At 34.6% G+C, this 11496-nt stretch overlaps 1 protein-coding gene across 1 annotated transcript in view; it reads right to left on the bottom strand.

The window, feature by feature from the left end:
* Positions 1–9059, bottom strand: part of LOC103602029 (membrane transport protein XK-like) — a 26491-nt gene extending 17432 nt beyond the window's left edge. Inside the window, 2 exon segments of the mRNA XM_008586428.1 lie at positions 7585–7792; positions 8969–9059. Of these exon segments, the coding sequence (XP_008584650.1) occupies positions 7585–7792; positions 8969–9059 (299 nt within the window).
* Positions 9060–11496: the final 2437 nt, after the last annotated feature.

Genomic DNA, 11496 nt, shown 5'->3' with positions numbered 1-11496 from the left:
CCTTATTTCTGAATTTAGGGTTGGAGGGCACCCACAAATGGTCAAATTCTCTCTCTGTGAAGGTGTTAGCATTTTATTGCTATAGTTCTCAGTTCAATTTTGCTTTCTATGTCATAAATGAAAAAGTGATCATTTCTTTTTTTTTTTTTTTCTTATCTCTGGTTTCAAATCTATTCCCTGAAATATTAAACCTCTGCTGTTTTTAGGTGAGTTGGGGTGTCTTTATTTTGCAGGTTCTCTGTCAAGTCTGGTATCACATTGCCTTCTCCTGCCTGCTGTCTTCCTTCTGGTGGCAATGTTAAGGCTCATGGTTGTGATACCATTGAATGTGGCTTATGTGGAAACTGCCTTAGATAGGCTCAGGAAATCTTAGGGGACTTCTGCAGGGCCACAGTGGAAGATGGATCCTTCTAAACAAAGACGCTGAAGAGAGGGAATTCAGCCTGATTGGGCTGTAGCAGATCAATGAGAAAGCACACCGTCCCGGAGAAGCCTTCGTACAAGCTGTATATACTTTTGAGGACCCGAGAACCAGCCTTTTATTCCTCGGTAAATAAGAATTGAGCAAACCTAAGAGAAAAAGAAGAAAACATGAACAGTTTTAACATGAGTGTTTTCATATTTTTGGCCTTGTGGTTGCTTCTTCCTCTTCTGCTAAATCATAGTTTTAGCATTATTTTCTTTTTTAAAGAAAGGCTTTTTCTCTGTAACAAAAAAACCCCCAAAAGTGAGGAACTGTTATGTAAGTGTGAATGTTTCACAGCAAATTGTGTTGGCAAGCAAAACCAACTATTTTCAGAGTTTGCAAAGCAAAGCACTTTGGGTATTTTCTGAGGATTTCATTCCTACTGTCATCCAATAATTAAACATAAAAAGGACAGATAAATTGCCCTACTTCTATTTATCTTGAATAGAAGCAAATTGATATATGACTGTTGTTTTTTAAAAAAGTAAATATGCTATATTTCTATAGATATATTATTTCTGAGCTAGGTTTTACTTATAGGTGACAGAGGGAACAGAGACTGAAAATAAATGGACAAGATCTTATATAATCTGTGCTTTAGGCAAACAAAAAATAAGATGAATGAGAAAAGGAAAGCAATGAGTTTTATGCAATAAAAAATAGCAATAAGTCATAAAAAAGCAATAATCATAACATCATATAGCAAACTCAGCTATAAGATTATTTTTAAGAAATCAATCTTAAAAATAAATCACAGGTCTCTAAATTATCTATGAAAGACCTGTTTTCTTTTACCTACATTTGCCACAAATCTTAGTATTTATAATGAATAACATTTTTATAGTAGTTTACAACTTTTAAAGTGCCATCACCTACCTCATCTTTTTACCGATTTGCTCTACTCATTCCCATCAACAACAAAATAATCACCAGTTCAGAGGCTGGAGCTCATAGCTTGGTAAGGCTCGAGGGCTGATACTGCTGTAAATTTAGATTATTGCTACTACATAGGGTATCTTATGAAGAGTATTTACTTATTTGTTCTCTTTAGGGCTCTGGGAATTATTGATGGAAACTTAAAATAAATCAGCAGGAAACAGATTGCAATTCTTTTTAGTATAGTTTTTCTGTCAACTTTTGTTCTGAATATGCAACAATTTTTAAATGGAATTTTGAATTTTAAATAGTAGAATAATGATGCATCTTACCAGTTAATTCAAAATTTGTAATCATGTAATGAAGTCAGCACCTATAGATTCGGCGGGGGCAGTGGGGGGCATTATCCTTTCTAGTGCTATGCATCATTTGGTAGTCTAGACTGCTTCTCAGAAAAAGTGTTCAAATTCATAGAATAACATACACAAGATTCTGAAGGAAATTACTTATATAAAGCACAGTTAGCAAATTTTTTAAAACCAAATTTGTAATACAATAGCACATATATTCTTAATAATAAATAACAAGGACTAGTAGTGGTTCTAATAATTTCTGACATTTTAAAATACTGATGGAAGTAAAATATATTTCACAACGTTTGCAACAACAGTAATATGACATGAGAATGTGACTTTTATTGGTTGCAGAGTCACAGCTACTGGTAATACTTCTGTGACTTTTTAAAAAAATTTTTATTTTATATTGTATTTTTTTAACCTATATTCAGAATTGAAGAAAATGCTATATTTCAGTTTGAGATGTAATCTTTTTCTCAAGTTCATGAACCCTAGATAAAGAACTGATGGCATAGTAGAAAAAGGAAGGGCTTTGAGTTGAGATACCCAAATTTGATAATTTCATGTTACATGACTTTTAGCAAATTTCTTCATTTGACTTTAAAATGGTGACATTGCAGATTTGCATAAGATTATCTGTAAAGATTACAGATACCACATATTAGGCTCTGAGCATATAGCAACCATTTGATAAATGGAAAATATTTTTCCACATAAGCATATCATGACAGAATATTTGCAAATCAGAGAAAACCATTCTACCATACTATAAAAGACAACCACAGTTAATTTTGCTTGTTCTTTTTCTGACCTTTTTTCCTATAAGCATTGACTGATTTATTACATTATTATATATTATTAAAATGTATACAATCTGGTGTCATGCATTTTATTTCACTTAAAAAATATGATAAATATTTTTTTGTGCTGTCCTAAATAATTTCTAAAAAATACTGTCTGGCTACTCTCAGGCTAAGGCTAAGGCTGATGTCGCATATCCTGCTCACAGCACCAACTGTCTAGCTCTTAATCCCATTTGTGACGCCAATCATTAAGCTAGGTGACCACACTAGTTGTCACGGCTCTTTTATCTGCCGGCAATCCTGCACTGACTGGGCTGGTGGTAGAGCTAGGGCTGGGTCTGGAGCTCCCAGACCCCTCAAGCCCATTCACAGACTGGTTCACAAACCCTTCACACACCAGGCTGGGTCACCAGACCCCACACACCCAGGTCTCTCAGCTAGGTAACCAGCCACACAGTCCTTGGAAGCTGCAGGTCTGGAAAAACATGGCCAGGCAGGACAGGTGCCCGAGGCAGTCAAACACCAGCCAAAGCAGTGCTGCCTTGCAGGCGCACTTACACCACCCACAAACGCAATGCTTACTGCACCACCCTGAACCGGCTCCAAGGCACAGGGAGCCTGACCAAATTGTTCCATTTTCCCAACAAATACACAGCAGTTTCCAATAGTACCAATAATGTACGAGTATAGCAGTTTCCTTGTATTCTGACCTTCACTGTGTGTTATCATTTCTGAAAAATGTTGTTGATATTAAAGAGAAAATGACTGTTTCAAAAATCTGCCCAATGGTGCAAAAATCAAACTAACAAATGTACTTTTCTAAAAAAATTCTCCATCAAAATGAAAGTCAAAATGGTAAAGAACTAAAAAGAATGAAATACAGTGAGAATAATACAGATCAAACCCTCTTGATTTTGACCAAAACTGAATGCTGAGGAAAATTCATAGATCTCTGAGTTATTATTATTTTTAATAGAAAGATAAAAGGTTTTGTAATTAAGCATTTCTTTAACTCTAGAAAATAACAAAATAAAGGAAAGGAACAGTGGAAAACCAAAATAAAGGCAGAAAAGAAATTAGGTATCAAAAGAGAAAACCAAAAATCTTTAATAAACAATACCAAAAGCCAGTTCCTTGAAAGGATGAACAGATAGAAAAAATGCTAGTGTATCTAAACAAGAAGGAAAAGCATTAGGAATGAGAAAGGCATGCGACCACAGATATGGGAAATTAAAAATATCACAGAACTATACTATTAGAGCTCTATGTCAAGAACTGGAAAATCCATACAAACTACATAGTTTTAAAGAAATATATTCACTACCAAAATAAAAGAGGTAGAAAACATGAATAACTGAATAATCATAGAAGAAAATGAAAAGGGAATCAAATATTTTTCTGCAGCCATAAATTCCAACTGTCTGTTAAAAGAATAATAGGTAGTGACTTTTATTCCATGGAGGTACATACTGTTTGACATTACTGTTTCAGGAACTGCCAAAATTAAAGAAGCCTACCCAATTTGGGCCACATCATTTTTTAACTTTAAATAATAAGGAAGTGGAAATTTTAGTACTCTAAGCAATTAAATGCAATGTCCAAATAATACTCAGATATTATCTGCACATTTTTAGTTTTCTGCCTCTTAGTGTGAAATTTAAATTGTCCAAAGGGCCCTGGACTCCAGAATCTTATAACCAAGACTCTGTAAGCTAGGAATGGCCTGTCAGAAAATAGAGGGGTTGTTCCGATCTTTTCTAATAGACTTTCTAGGGCATGAGAACCTCTGATGAAATTTATCTCAAAGGTAAAATCCCATTGGCCTGGATAAAATCCAAAATGACTTTCTGTTGCTACATTTGGGCAACAACAGGTCAGGCTTCCACCTAAACAGATTATGGAGACATGAATCAAATAGATTAACAGGATTCCTAAACAATAGAGCTCCAAATAGAGGACTTACATATGTTAGCATTTCTCCGTCAGTGCGTACGTGCGAATATCATAAAAGATATTTTATGGTTTCTTTTTAATATTGAATATTAGATAAGTTGGCTTGGCAAGGCCTTTCTGAGAAAATGACTTTTGAGTAAAGGTGTGAATGAAATGGGGGAGATAAGAGATATATGTAGAAAGTGAGCATTATAGGTGAAAGAACCAAAACTTCAAAGGCCTTAAGGTGGAAGTTACCTGGCATTCTGGTAGAATTACAAGGAAGCCCATTGTGGTAGAGTGAACCAGGAGGAAGAAGAGTAGGGGATGAGATCAGAGAGATAATAGGAAGCTAGGTCTTGTAGGACATTCATTCATAGAAGAGACTTTGGCATTTACTTTGAGTCATATGGGAAGCCGTTGAATTACCTTGAACAGAGCACTGTCACAATCTGACATAATATACATTATAAGAAGCTAATAAAAAAGATGATGGCAAAACATAAAAGCATTCTTAATAAAATAATCATAAAGCCAAGAATGTTTACTATTCCTCTTACTACTGAACAATTTGGGGATGCATGCATAGAGGACTCATGTAATAGGAAACAACAAAAAAAGTATACAAATGAGGAAGGAAGTAACAGAATTATAATTATTTGCAGACCATGTGTGTTTATTTAGAAAATCCAATGGAATCTAATGAAAAACTAATAGAAACAGTAATGGAGTTCATTAAGGTGGCTGTACATATTATTATGATATTTATGAAAACTTAGATATAAGATTTATATGAAAAAGTACATATTAGAATTAATAAACTGCAGTAATATGCATGTTTCAAAGAGCCTTCATAAATACCAGTGATAAACAACCTGGAAATATAATGCAAGAAAAAATTCCACTCACGATAAACCTGAAAACATGAATAACTAGGGTTAAAATTAATAAGAAACATACAAGACCTTCTTCATAAGATCGAAACTTTACTAAATGACATTTTTAAAACCTTAAAGGTATACCATGTTCCTGAATAGAAAACCTCATAAAGATTATAATTCTCAGTAACCTGTAAATTCAATGATATTCCAATCAAATTTCCATAGGATATTTTAAAAATTTGAAAAATTGCTTCTAACATAAAACTGGAAGAATAATTGAGAGAGAATAACTAAGAAAAATTAGAAATAAATGAATAATGAAATATATAACTAGATAAATGGAACAGAAGAAAGTCCAGAAACAAACTCATATATTTATATAAATCCAGTTTACAATAAAATTGGAATTTCAAATCATGGGGGTAGTCAATAGATGCTATTACATTTTTTTCGTTTTTCAGTAAAGAAAGAGAGATACCCATGAGACACCATTTTAAAAAGTACATTTTAGATGAATCAAAAATTTAAATGTTAAAATAAAATCATTAAGGTACTAATATCAATGTAAATTGATCTTTTTGTAATGTTGGAGTGGGAAAGGTCTTTTTAGCATTAACACAAAACCTAGAAATCTTAAAGGAAAGTTTGACAACTTCGACAAGAAATTACTCAAAACTTCAAAAGGCTATGAACAAAGTTGAAAGAAAAATGGCAGAGTAGGAAATTATTTATAGCATATATTGATAAAGAGTTGCAATTCTTAATATAAACATCACAATCAGAAAAAAATAGGCAAAGGATAAAGACAGGCTAGTTATAGACCAAGAAATACCTGTGGACCTAATAATTTCAGTTCTAAAATTTCTCTGACAAAAACATTTATGCAAGCGATCAGAAATGTACATATTGGATATTTGGAGGAATTCTGTTTGTATTAGTAAAGACTGCACACATATCAAGTCTCCATTATTTAAAGATTGGTTAAATTAATTACAGTACTTCCATAGTGAATAAATGTACAGACATTTAGAACAATGACATAGATCTATACAAATTGAAGTGAAGAATGTCCCTTAAAAATTGTTCATTTAAAATTGTAAGCTGCAATCACTATTCACAATAGCCACGATATAGAATTAACCTAAATGTCCATCAATAGATGAATGGATTTTTTAAAACTGTAGTATATATACACAGTGGAATAATACTCGGCCATAAAAAAGGAATGAAATCCTGTCATTCGTGGCAACATGGATGAGCCTCCAAGACATTATGTTAAGTGAAATAAGTCAGGCACAGAATGACAAATACTGCATGTTTTCACTCATGTGAAACTAAAAAATTGAGCTCATAGATTAGAAAGAAGAAGTGTGGTTACTAGAGGTCGGGAAAAGTGGTGGGTAGAGGAGGTGTGGGGTAGTGGGGTAGTGGAGAGGTTGATTACTGGATACAAACTTACAGCTACATAGGAAGAATAAGTTCTAGTATTCTATAGTATGGTTAGGTGACCATCATTACAAATAATTTATAGTATATTTTCAAATAACTCAATTTATTGTATATTTTCAAATAACTAGAAGAGAGGATTCTGAATGATCTCAGCACAAAGAAATGATAAATGTTCGAGGTGATGCTAATTACCGTGATTTGATCATCACACATTATGTACATGTATCAAAATATCACTCTGTACCCCATAAATATGCACAAATAATATGTGCCAATTAAAAAATAATTTAAAAATTATATGCTGAAAACAGTATGCATAGTACTGTTATACATACAAAATAGTAAGAGCCTATGAAAATATACATATACACACATACATATATACATATGTGAGGGTACTTCAAAAATTTCATGGAGGGCCGACCCCGTGGCGCAGTCGGGAGAGTGTGGCATTGGGAGCGCAGCAGCGCTCCTGCCGTGGGTTCGGATCCTACATAGGGATGGCCGGTACGCTCACTGGCTGAGTGCAGTTCGGCTGGTCACGAAAAAGACATTAAAAAAAAAAATTCATGGAAAGATTTGTGTTATCTTTTTATTCCATTTTTCAATAAAGTTTTTGAAGTACCCTCGTATGTGCAGAGTATTTCTAGGAAGATAACCAAGAAACTGGTAATGCTGATTGTCTCCAGTGAAGTCAATTACATGGCTAAAGGGCACAGTTGATGTGTTCTTTTTTGCACTTTTAAAGACCATATGACTATATCAATTCAGAACATTAATTAGATTAAAAGTTTGGAAAACAAATATGAAGGACAGCTGACCTTTGGGTTCGGTAGATGTATTTAGAGTTTCCCATGAGCCGGTACAGCAGCAAGAAGACATAGGCACTGCCAACTATGCCGTGGCAAATCCCTGGCCCCTTCTTCAGCAGGCCCTTCTGCCACATGAGTTCCCCACACTGGATGCATGTGTCCAGGTATTGTGGTTTCTTGGAAACCAGATTAGCTTTGGCAAACAGATAGGCAATTCCTGTGAAAATATCAAAGACATTAGAGGTGACTTTCAGGGCTTAATACTATAAAGAAGAACATCTCAAACTATAAAATGTTCAGGAATCACCTGAGTATTGGTAGAACACAGATTCTAATATGGTAGATCTGGGGTGGGGCCTGAGATACTGCACTTCTAATGAGCACCCTTCTAGGGACCACACTTTGAGTAGCATGGCTATATAGAATGTTCTACAAGGGGGGAAGTCTTATCTTCCCTGTGGGATTTAGTTTGTTTTAATTGTATTATGGGGTTGGCCTCTAGAGAAAGAGCAGCATTTTAATTGAAATAAGTACACGGATTGATAAAACCCATAATTTATTTTACAAATGGGTTAATATTTAATGATGCATACTCTGGTGAGCATTGTACATATACAGCTATTTAGAATGGCTAAATGTTTATACAGCTTACCCATTCCCCTACAGAGGTTCAGAATTTGTAATGTTTAAGTACTCATAACTATATACCTTTTCTGAAGAGCAAAACTGGGAATCTTTCTCAGGACAACAGTGTTCCCGTCTTTCTCAGGACAACAATGTTCCCAAACAACCTTGCCAAGACTTCTACTTCAGCTGTGAACTGAGTCCTTCCCAACTTGCTTGTTCAAGGAAAAAATATATTCCTTCAAAACTTGTCAACAAAACTAGTATCATTTACAAAGGCAGGAAAAGAAACAAAGAGAAGCCATAGCTATTAATAGAAACAATTTTCCGCAAGTTCCGGCTGTTCATATTCAGGGAGGAGATTAGTAATACAAGCTCACTTTCCTTCATAGCCTACCTTTCTCCTGTGTAAAAACTGGGAAAAACTGAAATGTGGTATCATGACTAGCTTATTCATCAGGGTTATCTCACCTTTCATTGCTTTGACTAGGCTATTTTACAGTTCTGTTTGACTAGCTTATTCATCAGGGATATCTCACCTTTCATTGCTTTGACTAGGCTATTTTACAGTTCTGTAGAGTTAGAAATTACCTGGTAGAAAACTGATAGTAAAGTAAATAATCCCTGTCCCTAGAAACTCACATTCTGTCTTGTAGAGGCTAAACTGAGTTTGCTCTGCCTTTGTGGAAGAAGCCAGTTTTGCATTTCATTTCATTCATTTCGGCATTCCTAATATCCTATATAAATATGTCTGCTCTTTATATTTTACCTTGGACCAGTTGTAACACCCTTCTGGTCAACTCATTAATTAATGAGCTAGGAGTGTTGACCCTCAGGCCCCGAGGCAGCAGCTCCAACATGTCAGCCCCTTCAGGATCCAGGCTAGGTGAGTCCCTGCCCCAAGGAGGCCTGAAGTGACAACACCCTGTCCCTGAGGCAGCAACAGGCAGCTGGGTGACAGCAAAACTCCCTGCCACTGCTACAGATACCAGGGTGGAACAAGTGAATCATGAAAGCCTTCTCCACAAAGAATAAACACCAGTGGAGAGATACTGGAAATATGAAAAACTAAGAAATTATGACACTGCAAAAGGAACATAACAAGTCCTTGACATGACTGACAAGGAATTTCAAGCAACAATTCTAAGGAAACTAAATGAGATACAAGAAGACTCAGTTAGACAGCACAACGAAATGAGAAAAAGTACATAGGAGCTGAAAGAGGAAATGTACAAAGAAATCAATGCCCTGAAAAAGAACATAGCAGAGCTTGTGGAGCTGAAGGATTCATTCAATGAAAAACAAAACACAACAGAGAGCTTAACTAGCAGGCTAGAATAAACAGAAGAGAGAATTTCTGACCTTGATGATGGCCTGTTCAAAATAACACAGGCGGAGGAAAAAAAAAAAAAAAAAAGAAAGAAAGAAAGAAAGAAAAAAGAATTTTAAAAATTGAAGAAAATCTAAGAGAGATAACAGTCAACATTAAGCACTCAAATATGCAAGTCATGGATATTCCAGAAGGGGAAGAAAAAGGAAATGACATTGAAAATATACTCAGTGAATCCCAGGTATAGGAGAGATACAGATCTTCATAATCAGGAGGCTCAAAGATCCCCAAACATATTCAATCCACAAAGGTCCTCTCCAAGACATGTCATAGTCAAACTAAAAAATCTCAAAGAGAATGGGATGATATATTCAAAATACTAAAAGACAAAAACTGCCACCCAAGAATACTTTACCCAGCAAGGCTCTCCTTCTGAAATGAAGGTCAAATAATACCTTTCTCAAACAAACAAATACTGTGGGAGTTCACTGCTGCACACACAACCAGCCTTACAAGAAATTCTCAAGGGAGTACTGGGTCTGGTATCTGAAAAACAACCATCACTACCATGAATACTCAAGAAAGAACAAAACCCACCAGTAGAATAAAAATGCTAACAACAAAGAGAAAAAGAAGTTTATCAACCATCCCAAGAAACCAACAACACAGAAGACAAACAGCAAATCAGAAAGTAAGGAACAAAAGATATTTAAAACATCCAAACAAAATCGATAAAATGCCAGGAGTAAATCAACACCTTTCAATAATAACCCTTAATGTAAAAAGATTGAACTCCCCACTCAAAAGACACAGACCGACTGACTGGATTAAAAGATGGGCCCAACAATATGCTGCCTTCAAGGATCAACTCACCTGTAAAGACACACATAGACTAAGAGTGAAAGGAAAGAATAAGATAACCAAGCAAATAGAAACAAAAAAAGAGCTGGAGTAGCTATTCTTATAAAAGATAAAATAGACCTTAAACCAAAATCCATGAAAAGAGATAAAAAAAGTCCACTATATAATGATAAAAGGATCTATACAACAAGAAGAAATAACAATCATAAATATATATGCACCCACATTTCTAAAGCAAACACTATCAGACCTAAAGAAAGAGATAGACACTAATACCATAATAGTAGGGGGCCTGAACACACCACTCTGAGCATTTGGACAGATCATCTAGGCAAAAAATCAACAGAAAATCACAAAACCTAAACAATACTTAAGACCAATTGCACCTAGCAAATTATCTATAAAACATTTCATCCAAAAACCTAAGAATATTCATTCTTTTCATCAGTACATGGAGCATTCTCCAGGACAGACCACGTTAGGTCAGAAATCAAGTCTCAACAAATTAAAAAAACATTGGAATTATTCCATGTATTTTTTCAGACCACAATGGACTAAAACTGGAAATAAATAACAAACAAAGTCTGGAAACTATACAAATAAATGGAAATTAAACAACATTCTACTTAGTGATATATGGGTCCAAGAAGAAATTAAATAGGAAATCAAAAAATGTGTTGAAAATAATGACACATCATACCAAAACTTGTTGGATACTGCAAAAGCAGTACTAAGGGGGAAATTTATCACATTACATGCTTACTTCAGGAGAATGGAAATAATGCAAGTAAACATCCTCACGCTTTGTGTTAAAGACTTAGAAAAAAAAGAACAACCCAAACTCAAAGTTAGTAGATGGAAAGAAATAATGATATCAGAGCAGAACTAAATGAAATAGAACCTAAAAAATGATACAACTGATGAATGAAACAAAAAGTTGGTTTTCTGAAAAGATAAATAAAATTGACAAACCATTAGCAAGGCTAACTAAAAAATGAAGAGAAAAGACACAAATAAAAAAAGTTAGGAATGGAAAAGGTGATATTACAACAGATACTTCAGAAATATAATAAATCATTAGAGACTACTGTAAAAAACTATACACC

This window comes from Galeopterus variegatus, unplaced genomic scaffold (assembly GCF_000696425.1).
Source record: "Galeopterus variegatus unplaced genomic scaffold, G_variegatus-3.0.2 Scaffold3981, whole genome shotgun sequence".
NCBI classification, from domain to species: Eukaryota; Metazoa; Chordata; class Mammalia; order Dermoptera; family Cynocephalidae; genus Galeopterus; species Galeopterus variegatus.
The sequence above is the reverse complement of the archived record's forward strand: the minus strand, read 5'-3'. Positions and strand labels throughout refer to the sequence as shown.